Source organism: Buceros rhinoceros, unplaced genomic scaffold, assembly GCF_000710305.1.
Source record: "Buceros rhinoceros silvestris isolate BGI_N320 unplaced genomic scaffold, ASM71030v1 scaffold46796, whole genome shotgun sequence".
In the NCBI taxonomy this organism is placed as follows: domain Eukaryota; kingdom Metazoa; phylum Chordata; class Aves; order Bucerotiformes; family Bucerotidae; genus Buceros; species Buceros rhinoceros.
In genome coordinates, this window is record NW_010419015.1 from 1 (window position 1) to 17,466 (window position 17,466).

Consider the following 17,466-nt stretch of genomic DNA (forward strand, 5'->3'; position numbering starts at 1 on the left):
ATTAATTTTATTATATTATATTTATTATTCCATTTCACCTTACCTGATTTGCTCATGTAGCTGCTATTCCACTTCATTCAGCTCAGAACTGCTGCTGTCCCTGTGTCCTTTTACGTGCCAGTTATTTTCGCCTTCCCCTGAAGGCAGTGCATCTCTGGCAGATTCAGCCGGAACAGCATCTGTTGTCCTTCTCTTGCTATGTGAGCAGTTTTATTTCATCTTACCAGCAAAGTGGCTCTCTCAGGGGTTCCTGAAATGGGGAGCCAAGACAGCCACCTCAAAGAGGACCTGAAGCTAAGAAGATCTGAAAACATCGGATAAAGCAGGGGACAGAAGGTTTAAAGAAGCTCCTCATGTGCACAGTGTAGTTTACTGATTTTCTGTACAACAGCATGTGGGTGCCATTTCCGGAGCACGGGGCAGTATGTAACTCTTCTGCTTTTTTCTTTCCTCCCCCACCACTCACCCATCCCACCAGTCTCGTGAGCTAGAAATTGCAGTTTATTGGAGAGACTGGAGAGAACTATGTGCAGTGAAGTTTTTACGTTTGGATGACTTCCTTGATAACGAACGTCACGGGATGTGCCTCGCACTCGAACCCCAAGGAATGCTTTTTGCAGAGGTATAAATGTAAGCTTTGTTTCTTTTCCAGAGATCTCTGTCTGTTCAGGGTGCCTGCCCTGAAAGCAGTTGTCCAACGCAGGATACAAGGAATGGAAGGAGCAATAATCTAGAAGGGTAGAATGACACCTGAAATCTTTTTTCATCTATATCGCATATAAGAATAAGGAGCAGCATGATATAATAGATGTACACACAGGCCATAGCCCGGAGTGACTCTTCAGCTGCTCCGCTGTAATTATACGTGTGTGTGCGGTGAAATCTGTTGGTTTTTATTTGCTTTCATTATGAGTCATTGGTGACACTTTAATTAAACATACGGCCTATTGGTCAGAACTGAATCACAGAGACTGTCAAATCGGAGATCTAAACTCCCTCTGGGTATGCTTATTTTATCATCTTCTGAGTCTAATAATAGTTTGAAGTACCATCAATGAAGAGATCATCCAGATAATCCCTTAAAAGCCGCAGTACTTTCTCCTTTGTGTAGTGATGAAAGTTCCTGTGGTTATCTTTCCAAAAGCAGGATCTTCACCTCATGTACCAGAATTTGCCTCCGCTCCCTGCTGGCTCGTTTTCTGTGGTTTTGTTTTGTGGGGACTGTTTTTTAGTTTTTTGTTTTTCATTTCTGTGCCACAGACTACTACTCTGTTTACCCTACAGATGGCTGTGTTCTTTACGTGTGGCTTTACAGATTAGATCAGTTTTGTTTGGGCTATGAATTGGTCTTAATTCTGCAGGCTTTCTGCATTTCAGGTATCAGAAGATTCCAACATGTAAAACCCCAGCTGAAGTAACGGGTGTTTAGGGGGTGAAGCTAGAATAGGAATCCAGAGTCTCTGGGAGTGACTCCTCACTTAGCAAGTAGATACGAATGGAGAATTGGATGAGAGAGCAGCCACGTGTGAAAGTTTGTGTTGACAATGTAAGTGAAGAATCCTGACAAATCGCCTTTGCCTCTCTGACAGGTGATGTTCTGTAACCCCGTCATTCAGAGAAAGCCAAACCTGCAGCGACAGAAGCGCATTTTCCCCAAACAGAAAGGTGAGCTGCAGGACTGGCTGCTCACTATTGAGGGTGTGTAGGTGAGGGCAGGGGTTTGCACTCCCACCCCATTGTATTTGTGAGACTAATTAAAGTGCTCATTAATTACTGTGTGTAAGTAGGCGGCCTTTATTAGAATGAGAAGGTTTGTTCAGTCACAAGAAGCGCAGGCAGCCTGGCTGCAGCATGGTGTGGAACGTGATGTTGTTGTGTTTCTATCCACAATTAACGTTATTAGGAAGATACAATTACTAGTTATTTCACAGACTTCTTAGCAAGATGCAGGGCCCAAGCTGTACTAATCTAGCCAGCAGTGCTGTTACTGGTGAGCAGATATTGGAAGGTTTTCTGGAAAACTCTGAGTTATAGCAGACTGTAGCGCAAACAGGCTACTGAGAGTCTGTCAAGTCATCAGAGCTGGCAGCTCAGGTTAATAGTTTAGGGACTGGAATAACTTCCATACTTCCTTTTTTGTCTGTAATTCTTCCTTGTGGAGCTGAGTAAGGTAAGACTTTACGTACTGAGAACTCCTGGCAGTGGGGATAAATGAGGGTTTATATTTATATTCTTCAGGAAGTAGTAAAATTCATTAAAACATCCCAAATGTCACACTCCTTCTAAGACATTTTCAGAAACTTTCTGTTAACAGGCTGCACGGTTAAAACGCACCATTGAAACAGAAGAAAACCTGACTTAATATAAAATAATATTTTAATGGTTTATGCAATTTCTACTTGAGGATTGTTACGATAATATATGGGGCTGAACTTCAGTGAAATAGTGGATCTGTTCCATTGTCGTCGTTACTAAACTTTCTTCCCTTTGAAAAAAGCCCATTCTGCCTAGGGTGGGCTGCCTTTCTGAGAAAGCCACGGGTGTTTGGGTGAACATGGTGATTCAACGGTACGTGAGGTTGTAATTTGTGTGTTGTAATCTCACTGGTGTTTTGACTCTGACTCCTCCAGGGAAGGAGTTTCTCCGAGCTCCTCAAATGAACATAAACGTAGCTGCCTGGGGTCGCCTGATGATGAGTTTCCTTCCTCCGTGTAGTTCCATAAGCACTCTGAGTCCCCCGCTTCACGATCCCGTTCACACAGACTTCTCTCCAGTTCCCCCGCAAAGTCATGTTGATCCAGTGTCCAAACCGAGCAGGTAAGTCCTGTTCTGAGTGTGGCTGGATGACGCTCTGGAATGGGATAGGGTAGATCTTACAATTCTGTTCTGAAGGAAGATACTGATGAGAAGAACTTATCTGTGGGACTTGATTCAGAATTTTAAGAAAAACCAGTGCTGCCTGAAATGATGCGGTTTCAGTGAGGTGATAGTGGGGTGTTCTGTATGCTGTGGCTACCTGATTTATTGTTAGCAGCTGCACCAATTTCCAGAACTGATGTCCCAACAAGTCAGAGCCAGGGGAACTTCAGATTTCTTTTCCTCTGCAGTAAGATATCTCCACTTTTATGCCTGCAGATAAGTAAACACTGTGGTTTAAAACAAACAAACCAAAAATCAACAAAACCAGATTTTTGGAAGTTACTTTATATACACAAAAAAGTGTACTGTTTCTGTGCTGTAAATTTAAGAGACTCATTAAGCATCTCCACCAGGATAGTAATTAACTCTGTGCAGGGTCATGGTGTGATTCTTATGGTAAAAATTCATGAGGTTACACGTACCCCACTTTAACCGTTAGTGTAATGTAGCACTCGGAAGGTTCATAGCTAAGCTTTGAAATATGCTGTAGAAGAAAACTCTCAAAAAAAATTCTGAAATTGATTTTGAAAAATTGTTGGAATTAATTTTAGAGAATTAGTCATTCTCTAAAAGAGACTGTTCCCACTGATTCACTAGAGCTGGAAAAGAAAAAAAAATGAAGTCAGTTACTGTGTTGCTATTAAAATCTTTTTAGTAAGACTTCCTTTAAATTCTTGTTCGTAGTGACGTGTTTCTACACACCCCTGCAGTGTCAGAGAGGTGCTGTTGGAATGCGAGTCGAACCATCACCAGCTCGTTTTCTTTTCAGTCGTTTAGGAGAACGTATGTCTTGTTGTTACTTCACAGACATGTGGTGTGAGTCGGGAGTCCCGTTGTCCACTGTATAGGACTGAACTGAGCTTTGCTCGCGTAGCAAAGGGGATGGGAAGGTGTGTGTGTACAGTCTTCTGCCCTGAGGCAATCTCCTCCAATTCTGTCTTACAAATGCAGTGTCTTCCCTGTGGCTAAGCTCACTTTTGCTGAGGAAGCACCACCCAAGCCTCCACGCCTCTTTCTGATGGCCAACTCCAAAGAATCTCCTGCAGATTCTCCGGTAATCACCTGGGCTAATAGGGAGACTTTTCTTTCTTGGTTGGGATTCTTTCAAGGCCTGGTTCTTCTTGTTTGTGTATTATTGGAGAAATTAACTGTGCTTCAGGCAGGCGCCGCCTCATTAGCTGACTGATCTCCAGGGATTCGGAATCCAGTGAACTATTTTGGCGTGGAGTCTTCTCAAAAGTGTTGCAGGGAGGGAGGGTCAGCAGGCTTTTAGGACCTGCTGAAATTGTCATTAAAGAATCTTGGCAAAATCAAGAAGAGCTCTACTTTCCTGACAGGAAGGAGCAGGAAAACAGTTTTGAGTATAATGGTTAACAACCTGTGTTCTACTGCACCTTACTGTTTCCCATTTGGCTTTGGTGGCAGAAGAAACTGCATTCTTTGATCATTGTGACTCTTTCTGGGACATGAGATGCCTTTTTCTTCTAGAAAAGAAATGTTTTATCCTAGACTTATAAAAGCATTTACTCTACAGGTCTTGACCCTATCCAAAAATGTTGTACATGGGAATAGCTTTGTGTGACCATAGACAATCTGTTTTCCTGCTGCTTCCCTCCTAGCAGAGGTGATGACCGACAGCAAGTGCTTGTCTGTGGTTGTGCTGGATCATGACAAAGGAGAAAATTTGGACGTGGGTGTTCAGGTCTGACGTGGTGATTCCAGAGGATGACACACTGCAATTTTCTTCCTGTTCCTAGTGTCTGAAGAGGCTGCATGTTGAGGAGAAGTCTTGCAGCTCTGCTATAACAGAATTTCCAGTCCTGGCATCTCCAAGGTAACTATGGAGAGCATGAGCTGTCTTGGGTCACAGATTAAAGAGGCACTGAGCTGAAATTTTTGAGCGTGCAGTCTGAAATTCTGCTCAAGGTACACTTCGGGTTCTCAGCAGCAGACTCAGAGCAGAGTGTAGTCAATACTGTGAAAAGTCTGCTCTGAACTTTACTTGTCCAGATGTCTGCTGCGTCTCAGCCGACTGGTAGACTGTGCACTCCAATGCGATGATAGGTGACTTCGGTAGAAGGTAAAGTCACTTAACTCTCTTCAAATGCTTCCTTGTGTTTGAAGTTTTATGGTGTAGCCTTTTCAGACATGTCTGCATTCTACGAAATACATTTCAGAAACACTTGGCATCTATCGCACTCTTCTGTTTCTGTTGGTATGCAAGATACACCGTCTTTCATTACACGGGAAGGCATGAAACAGTAAGTTGCTCATAGTTTATGGCAGTTATATATACGCAAGTTGTATGTAACAAGGGCAGTAAGTATACCCAAACCAGGACGATTAAAAAAAATGTACTATTGTTGAACAGATACCGACCGAAAAAGCACAATTAGTAAAATGTATCTAAACTGGTCTTTCAGTTCAGATCATAGATTTACGTTCATCATTTCATCATCACTTTTGAGGGTTCCCATCTTCAAAGCCATGTAGTCAGGATAGTCACGCATCTACCTACCTTCTCTCTGAGAAGGCTGAGGAGGCAACTGAGTCCTTCATGGGTGGATACTCAGCACTCTGTTTCACTTGCTGGAGGAGTATGGAGTATCTGCTGCCTTTTAAAGATGATTCTGGACTAAGCGTTTAGGATGTGGGTTGTTGGTTGTTTTTTTTTAATTCTTTCCAAGCAATTCTGCAGCCCGAGTTTCCTTGGTAACACCTTGTGGCTGACATAATGTCCTATAGCATCTCTTTTATTCAGCTACTCTTTTTCCAGCAACATCTTATGTCTGTTGTCTCACCATGTTTCATTTCGAATTCCTGTTTGAGAACTTCTCCTTATGCCCTTGTCCTACTAGCACTCGATATACAGGTTCATATCTGATTAATGCAATTGCTGTCGAGCCTGCTGAAGGGAGTGTAGGTGAAATTGGATTTTCCCATTTCAAGGATGGGGTTGGAGGGGAACTAATCCTGTTATGGGAAGTAACAGAGAGAGCAAGCCTTGGAGAGTCAGAATTGTCGCTCCTGTTGCCAGCACAGATGGAAGTCAGACTGCTGCCACTGAGAGCGGTTTCCTCACCTTGTGGTTACCTGCCCCTTTCTTCAGTGGCAGAACAGCAGCAGCAAGCCTAAGTTTGCAGGATTTCAGCTTGGGTGAGGAGCAGTTGACACAGCTGTTTGCTTTCCCTTCTGCTATACAGAGCTTCTGTACAAACTGTACAAATACACACTCCTTTGTTACCTGTTTGTGCACCTTTTGGGTATTGTATCAGCAATTCTTCTTTGTTTGTCTGCAGGAAAAGGACAGTTCAGCTTGAGGATTTTCACTGCATTGCTATGCTGGGACGTGGCCACTTTGGGAAGGTAGTATAGAAATGTACACAGTGTGGAGGAGGGCTGTACACTGTGGTTGTGAAGATGGGCCTCAGGGTCTGAATAGAAACGCTGCAGTACAGAAGAGGTTTGTTGCAATGCAGATACACAAACCAAACCCAGCCCAACCACACGAGCAGCCGGTAACTGTGGTTAACAGTCAAAACTCCTGAAGAATTGCAACTTCAAAGCCTGGAGAAAACCATCCTGGGAGCACTAAGTCATTTCATAAAGCACACCATTACCATTCCTTTCATTATCATAGTGATCACTAGTGGAGTAGCTCCGTTCCCAAAAACTGTGTGCGTAGTTGTTTGCTGTGAGAGCTCTGAGGTGCCTGTAAAGCACTGAGCCAGCTGTGATGCTGCTGTTTGTGAAAAGAATATAACACGCCCTGACATCCTTCTGGACTGCTGCACCACAAGGAGCAGAAAAGAAGTGCTCCATTTTTGGAGTTGCTTGAGCTAGGTTTTGAGAACGGCTCTCTGGAGTGGATGGAAATACTTTGTGTCAATGGGAGTCAAAGTAATCCAATAAGGAAGTAACAGATTTGTTTGACTTACAGCTTTTCTGTTGTCTTTCAGGTACTGCTGGCCCAATACAAGGCCACTGGGAAGCTGTATGCTATCAAAGCCTTGAAGAAAAAGGATATTATTAGGAGAGATGAAATTGATAGGTGAGCTTTGTTTAGAGATGGCACTGTTGCCAGAGGGTACGTTAACGCACCTGTAATCAAATGTTAGTAGGTGTGATGTGTACTGGGTATGGTACTACAGAGGTTGAATGTGACCTTAAGACTTGGGTAACTAAAATCAGGAATAAGGAAACTTGTAACAGTGCTGCTTTCTAGCTTCCAGTGGAATAACACCGGAAGAACAGTCTAAAACTCAAGGTTTGGAAGTATCTAAAATAAATTATTAGCCCTCATTTTATTTCTCTAACTTAAGATACAAAGATTTTCTTCTTCATTCTCTTAAACAAGGCTTTTCTGACAAGTTTTAATACTGACGTTTTTGTTCTTTGAATCCTGGCAGCTTGAACTGTGAGAAGCGGATATTTGAAGTGGTCAATTCTTCTGACCATCCATTCCTTGTGAACATGTTTGCATGTTTCCAGACACCTCATCATGCTTGTTTTGTGATGGAGTATACTCCGGGTGGTGATCTTATGATGCGCATACATGAAGATGTCTTTCCGGAGCATATGGCTCAGTGAGTTAGAATTAATCTAATTTCCAGGCACTACAAATTTTTAACTTGATTCTCATTTATATTTCCTGATAACTATTTCTCTCTTTCAGGTTTTATACAGCCTGTGTCATCTTGGGGCTCCAGTTCTTGCATGAGAAGAAGATTATTTATAGGTAATGCAGCGAAGAGTCAAGACAGTTCAGCAGCTTGAAAGTTTATTTTTCCTGTAACTCCAGAGCTCACTGTCTTGCTGGGTTTTCTAATCTTTCTGTCTGTCTTTGTTTTTCCCATCGCTATCAGCATGTTCATCATGCTTACAGTAAAGAAAGTCATCTAGAAGCTATTCATCTGCCATGCTGCAGGTGATTAATCCTCTGTGACATGTCAATACATTCTGGGGGGCACCTCTAAGTCACTGCTTTCTTTTTTACTGTGATAGGCAAGTAATTAGTCACGCTGTTGTGTGTGGGATGCTCTTTTCCAGATGAATAAGCCCCATCCAGCTCCAAGCTACTTTGTGAGCCTTTAATTAAGAGGAAAATACCGATAAATTAAGGGGAATCTTCCCAATAATACATCATTTAACCCAAATACAGACTTTACTGAGATTTTATTCTCTTTATTAACATCCAGCTTCTGCCTCTTGCAATAAAAGATATCGGATGGAAATCCTCAGGTTTCACCCACCATTTTCTCTCCTCTCCTTTACCTTCAGGGACCTGAAATTGGATAATCTCCTTTTAGACGCTGAAGGATTTGTGAAGATTGCCGATTTTGGATTGTGTAAGGAAGGTGAGTGACTGGTGAAGCTGAAATCGAACCATCAGGACCAGTTTAGGGTCTGGGCTTTAGCAGTGGGTCCACAAATACAAGTATTGAGGTGGTTGTGTGTAACTTGTATTCATCCCCATCTTAAAAATAAGACCAACCTCACAAAACCAAAAAACCCAACAAACCAAACCACAGAAACACCTCACCTGTCTGTTCATGATGAACTTGGAAAGAGAGCTTTGTCCTTTAATCTTCAGGAAACCTATGAAGGACTTTACAATGTCCTTGTTTGTTCAAAGGAGCCAGAATACACGATACTACCAAGCGCGTGCTGGAGTAAACGAGCAGTGGAATCTGCAGGGAGTTTCCTCGGCTTTGCTGTTTCTTTAAGCATTGTCTGTGCGTTATTTGGAGTTGTAAGAGGCCTCAGGTTTCATACTTCCTTATTGGCATTTACAAGCATTGATGAGAATCTTGCCCAGTTAATGATGTTAGAATATCAAGTGATAACCGACAGCTCTCAGAAGGTGAGGCTGCATGTGATCCATTATAGTAACGTGTGTGGGATTTTACAAAAGTGTTCTTTTCCTACAGGAATAGGTTTTGGAGACCGCACAAACACCTTCTGTGGCACCCCGGAATTCCTGGCTCCAGAAGTCCTGACGGACATCTCCTACACCCGGGCAGTGGACTGGTGGGGCTTGGGAGTTCTCATTTATGAGATGCTTGTTGGTGAGGTAAGGCCACCTTTCGCTAAGGGGATCTTGCTAAGCAGTTTGGGGGACAGTAGTACCCGACCACATGAGATAAAATTTTGCAAATGTAGCCAACTACCGGTACTTCAGTGACGTTTTTCTCATTCACAGTGCTTGCCAAACACTAATTAATCCATACAACACCCTGCTATTCTCATCCCTATTTAATAGTGAGGAATGGGTGCTATGTGGATTAAATAATAACGTCACAATTGCAGGCACCATTCCCTGGCGATGATGAGGAAGAAGTCTTTGACAGCATTGTCAACGATGAAGTCCGGTACCCACGATTCCTTTCATCTGAGGCACTTTCTATAATCCGTAAGGTAATGGGCTGATGGGTCTCTGGGAGTCTGGGGAATTTGCTTTACCGTGTAAGTGGATCCAAGGGACCATCAGGACTGGATACCATTCGTGTGTGTAACCTGGAGCTGCCTACACAGCCTAAGGAAACAAGCAAAATTTCCAGATATTTTTCCTCTCCTTCCGTTTACATAAATACTGTTCTTCTGCCTCAGGATGACTAAGCAGGCCTCTTACGGAGGTCAGTGGCTGCTAAATCTGAAACGCAGAAGTGTTTATTCGAGGGCAGGAATGTCAGAGTCATTCAGTGGAGGTGGCTTGATTCAGTTGTTGAATGTGACCCAGTAGTCGCAGGCGCATAATTTAAGATGAGATGCTTCATGCAGTTTACAGCGGGAATCTTACTGATGTTTTGGCAAGGAGTTTACAAGGAACTAGGTCTGAGCTGTTACTAGCAGAGTCTGACCTTGCTGCAAAGTGAGAATGAGAAAACACTTGAGGGGTCAGTCCACCTCCTTTCCTTGGGTTTTCTCTCTGGAACGTTATTTCTGTCCATCCTTGTTCCCATTGTTTAATTTTGAACTGGTATTTCCTGCAGCTTCTTCGGAAGTGCCCAGAGCGTAGACTGGGAGCAGGAGCAAGAGATGCAGAAGAGATTAAAATCCAGGCCTTTTTTAAGGTAGGACTCGCTTTATCCTCCCCTCATTGCCTGCGTTTGAGCCGGGTGATTTGCTTTCTGTTGGCATTGAGGCACGTTTCCATTAGTTATCAGTGAGATCTCAGTGGTAGCTCCTGCTGCACCTCATTGGTGCGTTGAGGAATATGTATTTCAGTCCATGTTTGAAATAACATCCTCCCAGTGCGTTTGCTGGGATCCGTGAGCTTCCAGAGCCAGTTCAGTATTTCTCGTGCTGCCTCTGTGTACAGATACACCTCCCTTTGGAGCCGCCAGTGGACGCCACTTTTTAAATCAAACTGCAGCAGGCAAAGACTGTGATGACAGTGGTTGCCAGTCGGTTTATCTGATGGCACCTGCAGGATGTACCTAAATCCTAAGAGAAATTGAGGTTAAAGACACATTTTCATTGGGTCAGGGGTGTATGTCTGTTCCAGGCAAAGGTGTTACCGTTCCCCCTTGTCATTACCCATCTGCCAGAGGTATTAGCCTTGTAGCTCCCGGCTGGCTTTGCCCTGGAGTAAGAAAAGAACTTGGATGTCAGCAGAAATTGAAATTGCTGGGAGATCCGCAGGTCCGCCTGGCTGCAGCTGCGCTTTAGTTCTGCCCCACCTAACTACCATTTGACTGTAGCTTTTTCTTGATATTCTGAAGAACAGCCCCAGACTGTACAGAACCTCTGTACCACCTGTCCTACTCCGACTGTCCTGTTTGCCTTGGGCCTTTTTTCAGTTCTCTTGTTTCTAATTAGTAGAAATAAGACACGTTGCAAATGATCTGGAAGGGAGGCTGCAATCCTCCCTTACTTTCACATTTCACCTTGATATCAGTCTGGCCTGTTCTCTCCCAGGGAATTGATTGGGACGCCTTGTTTGCCAGGACCCTGAAGCCTCCTTTTGTGCCCACTTTAAGAGATCCGACCGACACCAGCAACTTTGATGAAGAGTTTACATCGCAGAAGCCAATCCTCACTCCTCCAGAGGAGGCTGCTCTCCTAACCCGTAAGGAGCAGACTGTCTTCAAGGACTTTGACTTTGTCTCCAGGCACCTTGTAGGTGTTTGATTTCTGTGCTGTCAGAAACATGAAGATTGTTACCACCTTGATAGAGTGTAGAGAGGACCCAGCATGGGCCATGGAAAAGCCAGCAGAATTCGTAGAACTGGTAGTGCCAGTGACCTCAGGATGAGTGTGCCCTGCAAGCAGAGTTAACCTGCTGTGGGTTTTTCAGCCTCATTTGTTGGAGGGATGGGAGATGTCAATTATCTTTAAGGAGTAATTAATGTTTGACTGGATCTATCTTCTGCTGCCATCGAATACAGGTGGAAACTTGGAATTTAAGCTAGACTTAATTTAATGAAACCAAATCTTGTCTGCAAGCCAGGTTACTCTTTGCGAAAAGGAGCTTTTAAAAGTTGCGTAGTAGCAGGGAGAATGGCCACTTCTCACCGATTTTCTAGAAAAGATACACAGCATTCCCTCTTTGTAATGATTTTATTCCTGTTCCCAGTCATAATCGTGTGCGTGCCAGAGAACGAATGGATTTTAACACAAAGACAATGATGTTTGGGTTTGATAATGAGCCAAGCAATCTGCCTTAAGGAAAAGGAGTCTCTTTTCAGGATGCTAAATCGTAGCTATTGTTTTTAATGACATAAAAAAGCCACAGCTTTGCACATGCTACTTTTCTTGGAAATAAAGATACCTTTCCTTATAATGAAATTTCAGCTTTTCATCTCCTCTTTGTTAGCTGAATGTTTCCGATCAGGGCTAACCATATTCTGCTCAACAGGCAGGGGTTTATTTTTCCCCAATAAATGTCAACAGCAATATTTTCTTCCTCCCTTCCTTCTTTCTCAGCCAAGTGGTCTGTGCACACACGGCATGGTGTCAACAGCTGTCCCATACAGAGGACAGCAGTCAAGGTGTCTCTCCATGGATTTTATCAGTGTGTGTATATCCTGTGCCTTTTCTGGGATAGCTAAATAATGACAGTGTTAATATAGGAGAATCGGTAAGTTAAAGGTGATTTCATTTGCCTGGTAACAGATTCTGTAATTATACTCAAGAAGGTACATTTTCTTCTCTTAAATTCATAATGTTTGCTTGTGAGGAAAAAAAAGAAGGAAGGATATCTGGAAGCGGAGCATCACCCTGATGACAAATAGGGCCACACAGCCATTACCCTTTCTGTCTTCAGCAGAGGAGGAGAGGAGGTGAGCTAACGCAATTGTAATCTATCTGGAGATAAGGTTCGGGTGCTAGTGAGTCATTATTAAATCGAGGCCGGTCTACGTGATTCAGAAGTCCGAGAGGTAAGAGCTATGTTTGTGCAAACCAGAAATAATTCACACTGAAGCCAGACTTCCTATTTTCAGAGCCGGGTACAACTGCTGCTGAGAACTCCCACATACAGATATCCTTCCAACCCGCTGCTCTGCCTTGCAGCGTAACGGCCCATTTCCAGCAGGATGCACATTTTTCTCACCCTTGTTTGAGTAGCGACGCTTGGTTTGGTGTTGGCCCCTGCGGTGTGTTTTGTGACTCCTGAAGGACAAGGCCTCTGTGAAGTGGTAAGTAGGACAGTGGATTGTTAGCACAGGTGAAACCTCGAACTTGGGTTCAGAGAGGCATGAAGAACCAAAAAAAGCATGTTTATTAATCTTTTAATTTATACTTTATAGTAGAGTAAAAAAAGTATGTAAATTACCATCCTGGTGCATTTTAAAAAGAATTGCTGAACGGCTGTGTTTCGAGCTGTAGTACCTGCTGAGTGCATTTCATTTGACCTCCATCTGAAGATCCAGAAATCGCTGTGTGGCAGGTGAGCCAAGCCTCAGCAGTCACCCCACCGACACAGACAGGCGGCAGGATCCCTTCTGGGTGGTTTACCATCGTTACATGAAAACGATTCTTAGTCTTCCCGTATCCCTCTGGTAGGAGTTTCTATCCTGAACAAACCAGACTGGACACAGATGATAAACTCTGGAGTTGGTCAAAAAAGCGATCCTGCTGCTGGTGTTAAACTGAGTACTCACCAACCTTAAACCCTGAGCGCATCCTACCAGCCTGCCAGATGTGCTCTTGAGCTGGCGTTAATTCCTGAGCTAAAACAACAAAGGCACAAAATAATTTTAACTGAGGTGGTGCTGGGTTTTTTTTTAAACCTGAAAAGGGTCAGGACTAAAATTCATACATAGCCTTTTCTGATTTTAAGGCTAAAATTGGTCATACCAAACTTCCCTTTAGCTCCTCATGGAAACTGGAAGTACAACCTTTCACTAAATGGAAAACGAGTGGACTTGCTGCTGTCCTAGAAAGCTATCGGCACCCCCTCATCACAATCAAACAAGCAGGACCTAGAATCTTTCCTCCTACATTGAAACTTTTGTCTGTTCTTATTAAAGTTGTTCTAGTACATTGAGGTAGTGGTGTTACCGACAGTGTTACTTGAGCTAGGCAAGAAGTACCCACCTCTGCTACTGGTTCTCTCCTCACAAGCTACAGGAAAGGCCTGAACATGGATGCTCACACTGTTGTGTCTCTTCTGGAGAGATGTGGATGCAGTTAATGAAAGGAAGTAAATTTAGAAAGATACCTGTGCTCGGTCCAGAAATGAGCTCTGCTGGCCTCCCCAGAACCCGTGTCTCACCTTCAGCGGTGTTATTCCTATATAAAAAATATAACCCTGACTATCCTTGAAATGTCACTTGCAGGACAAACAGGTTGCAGACCAGGTTGCATAGTACATGGTGTACTAACATTCCGTGCAAGGCAGCAGCAGCAATTGCATTAGCCGAGCTTTGCCTACAGCCCTCAGCTGCATGGGCACTCTACCAGGTACGGACTGCTGTGACTAGACGGGCTCCTTGGTCCTGTGGAAGTAGATTTTCTCCCATGCAGTGAGGTGGCATGAACAGAAGAATCTCCAGAGGTTGAGGATTACCCCTTGGTCAAAGGGATTCTCCAGCTCGGAGTGCCGCAAGTAGGAGATGCGATGATGTGACATGAATTCCCAGGTGGTGGTGTTGCACGAGATCAGATAGAGGTGTGAAATAAGCAGCAGCAGGACAACTGTGGTGAATATGGCTAGCAGGAGGAAGGACATGAGCAGGAGAATATTGTGCTGCAGCCAGTCCCAGGACTGTTCGAAGTAGAGGCCTGACCTTTGAATTCAAAGGGAAATAAACCCATGGTTACAGGTGTAGAACTAGTTACAGAAGCCAAGCAGATCTGAGGGCACATTTAAGTTTGATTCATAACTAGTGAGCTTCTGACACTTAGATTCTGGGAAGTTTAGAAGACGCTGGTTCCCCTGACAGCTGAGAGACAATCCTCTGTAGTTGTCTCTCCTGAGCAGGCATACAGCTGAAACCCTGCTGGAGTTCCCAGTACTTGGAACTGTAAACAAAGGCTGTATTACAGTAACTGAAGCAAAATTAGTTAGCTTTTGCACTGGATAATTTAAGCTTAAAACCAAGATGAACAACGAAACCAAATTCTGCTCAGCTGCTGATCAGCTATGTTGTCCCTCAGCAGATGAGAGGGTTCAGAAGAGCTGATCTTCCGGATACAAATTGGGGGTGAAGATGCAAAGCCAATCCAGTCGTTGCTTTGTTCTACATAAACCCTTCAGCAGGGCTCAAAGAGCACCAAAACTTTTTCGGAAGTCAAAGTGCTGCCTCCAGCCCTTACCAAGCAATGTGAGCTCCCCACAGCAGGACGACAAGCTGCACACTCAAGTAGGCTATGAAGAGGCGGTGATTCTTCTCGCCGACACAGTTCTCGATCCAGGGGCAGTGATGGTCGTAGCGCCGTACGCAGTGTTGGCACAGCTGGCAGTGCTTGGCTCGCATCGGTTGCTGCAATACAGAAAGAAACAACCCACTAGCAACAGTCCCCTGTGTTCAACTCCCTGTTTGGCAGAAGGGAACACCACGCAATCCCGTCTCCCTCCACAGCAGTACTGCCCCAAAAGCTCTCCATCCCCAGGTGACAGCACAACACACATTGCGGAGATACTGAAGGCCACCAGGATTCCCCTGGTACCCATCTGCATGAGGGAGCTTCGCATTAAATGACCCTCCCAGGCCACTCCTATCTATACGTTTTCTTTGTTATCTTCCCCTCTATAGGAAGTCCGGTGGGCAGAGGAGGGAGCTAGAGCCAGACTGTTCTATGCAGGAAAGCACGAGCAGATCGCTGAGGTGAGAAACTAGGACCACAGCTACTGAAGAAAGTGTCCTTGTGGTACTGCACAGAGTGGGGAAGTGTTTCTGCTTCTGTGTGAGTACAAGACACCTGCAGAGGAACGCAGCTCACGTACACGGAACAGAGGAGGTAACAGATCTGGCAGAGAAAAGCTGTGCCTCCTAGCATTCGTCCCCTGAAGCGTATGTATGTTTTCCCGGCTTTTCCTCTCGTACTCAGTCTTCAGGAATTTACGGACACTGGGATAATGCTCGATCAAATTAAACTGATAAGGATCGCTCTGAAAACAGGCACTTCTAGGTTCTAGGCAAACTGTTGTAAGAGCTAATTTAATTGCTCTAATTTTTTCATGCTATCTTTTACAACTCAGGCTAATGCTTTGTAGTTCTAGCCTCCAAACAAGCTCACAGCTACCAGCAGCTCTTACATGACATGCTCAGCTACTTTGCTGACTCTCTATCAAGGTATCTTCAAAACAACCTTTTTGACAAGACTGTAAGGTCTGACTGACATGGCAGCAAGAATGCGGAATACAGTTTTCCCATGGCAAAAGAAGATCCTTGTTTCCATGAGGCAACAGGGGCTTGTTCCAGCCCTGGAGAACCACCACTGTCCATCACTGCTACACCTTCAGCTACGCCATTCGTTTGGAATTCACAATTCAGGACTGTCTCGGAGTTCAATTTGCTAGTTACATTTACTTTTTTTGTGAGTTTTTCAGCCACAGGATGACCCCGTGACAGAATTCATCAGATGTGCTGTGCCTCCAAACCACTAACAGAGAGCAGCCACAACAGAGCAGAAAAACTCCAGCGACAGCAGCTGAGCAAAGGTAGTGCCAAAAAATGTAAGTTTCTGAGTCGCCCCTCCCGTCCTCTCTGGCGTGTTCCGGATGCCCACCTTCACCAGGCAGTAACCACAGCGCCGCATCTGAACAGGACTTGGAACATAGGGTATCGCCACGCTTTGTTCTTCGCTCTTGTCTGCCTAGAAAAAAGAGAAAGGGAGTGACTGCGGAGGTTTGTGTTCAGCTGTTACCACACCTGGCACGACTGAGCTGTCTGGATCCCTGTACCTACCAGTTACGCCGCGCTGGCTATCTCTGTCATGAGGAGAGTTAAAATAATTCCTTAGAATTCCTACAGAAGCTGCGATATAAATACCGTGGCATGAAATTCCACTGCAGTCAAGGTACATCGAGACAGAAGAGGCTCCTGCAAGCATCAACAGAACATCTGCACAGCAGCAGAAATAATTGTGGACAAGATACTGCACCGATCCCGGTGGTGCGCTTCAGAACAAAATAAATCAAGGTTAGACTTCCCTTCCCAGCAGTGACGATGTCTCTGCGGTATAAGCAGTGCTACTTACTCATAGCACTGCCAACATTTACCCTAATGATGGACAGTTAAAACTGATAATGCTTTTGTCCTGCACAGTCCACAGGGCAGTGAAGCTGGAGCAGGTTCTCCCCCAGTTACTGCACCTGCGTCTCCATTCGCTGTAACGTGTTTGTGTACGTGTCCTCTGAGAGGGCAACGAATCCAGAGCTGCTGAGAGCACTTTCTTCCACGCCTGCCGTTCCATTTGGGTTGTTTGCACTTGCACCACGTACCAGTGGTTAGCATAAAATAGGTCACATATATATTCTACAGGGCACTGCAGCCTCTGAGGCAAGAGAGGACTTAATGGCACAGAGCACTTACAACAGGAGTGTGGTGTAAGACACGCTTAAAGCCTGTGAATGCTGTTCCCGAACATGAATCGGAGACTGCCCAGCCTGATCTCCAGTGGTCGGGCTGTGTCCTTTATGCCAAGTACAACAGAAACTGCTTCACACTGTTCTTACCTAGCAGAGCGGGGGGAAAGAAAGAAAAGCCTATAGATTTCATAACCTCACCACTGTCTTCCATTCATGAAGTGATGCTATACCTCCACTTCTTCTTCAGACTTAACGAAACCCGGATCCATGAGAGACACCTTCAAGTACAGCAGGACAGAGCACAAGACCAGCAGGACAAAGAGGAGTGGCTGCAGCAGCTCCCTGCGCTCCGCTTGCTTCTGCAGATCTGAAAGGTACCCCCAAAAAAGAGAGCGTGAGTTCCCTGTGAAACCTTCAGCGTTTTTCTCTCTAGCCTTAACCACGGGGTCCCGCACCTACGGGAAGGGGGACGGGGAGAAATCAGGCGGCGAGAGGTGAGGCGGGGAGAAGCGGGCAACGGATGGGGCCCCGAGCGGCCCGCAGCCCTGCTCTGCCCTCAGGCCATC

The 17,466-nt window shown here is 44.8% G+C and overlaps 2 protein-coding genes across 2 annotated transcripts; one reads left to right on the plus strand and one right to left on the minus strand.

Moving 5' to 3' along the window:
* Positions 1-478: 478 nt before the first annotated feature.
* On the plus strand, positions 479-11,154 carry LOC104495724 (serine/threonine-protein kinase N2-like; the record flags this gene model as incomplete). Its single annotated transcript, XM_010138728.1, has 14 exons — positions 479-622; positions 1,590-1,665; positions 2,631-2,817; positions 3,871-3,973; positions 4,677-4,753; positions 6,219-6,285; positions 6,879-6,970; positions 7,329-7,505; positions 7,595-7,657; positions 8,200-8,276; positions 8,850-8,992; positions 9,229-9,336; positions 9,912-9,992; positions 10,840-11,154. Coding segments are annotated over 14 exons (1,608 nt in total), but the record flags the coding sequence as incomplete, so codon positions are not given.
* A 2,683-nt stretch (positions 11,155-13,837) lies between these two features.
* On the minus strand, positions 13,838-17,355 carry ZDHHC12 (zinc finger, DHHC-type containing 12; the record flags this gene model as incomplete). The annotated part of the gene is made up of 4 exons (XM_010138729.1): positions 13,838-14,153; positions 14,683-14,849; positions 16,099-16,185; positions 17,131-17,355. Coding segments are annotated over 4 exons (789 nt in total), but the record flags the coding sequence as incomplete, so codon positions are not given.
* Positions 17,356-17,466: the final 111 nt, after the last annotated feature.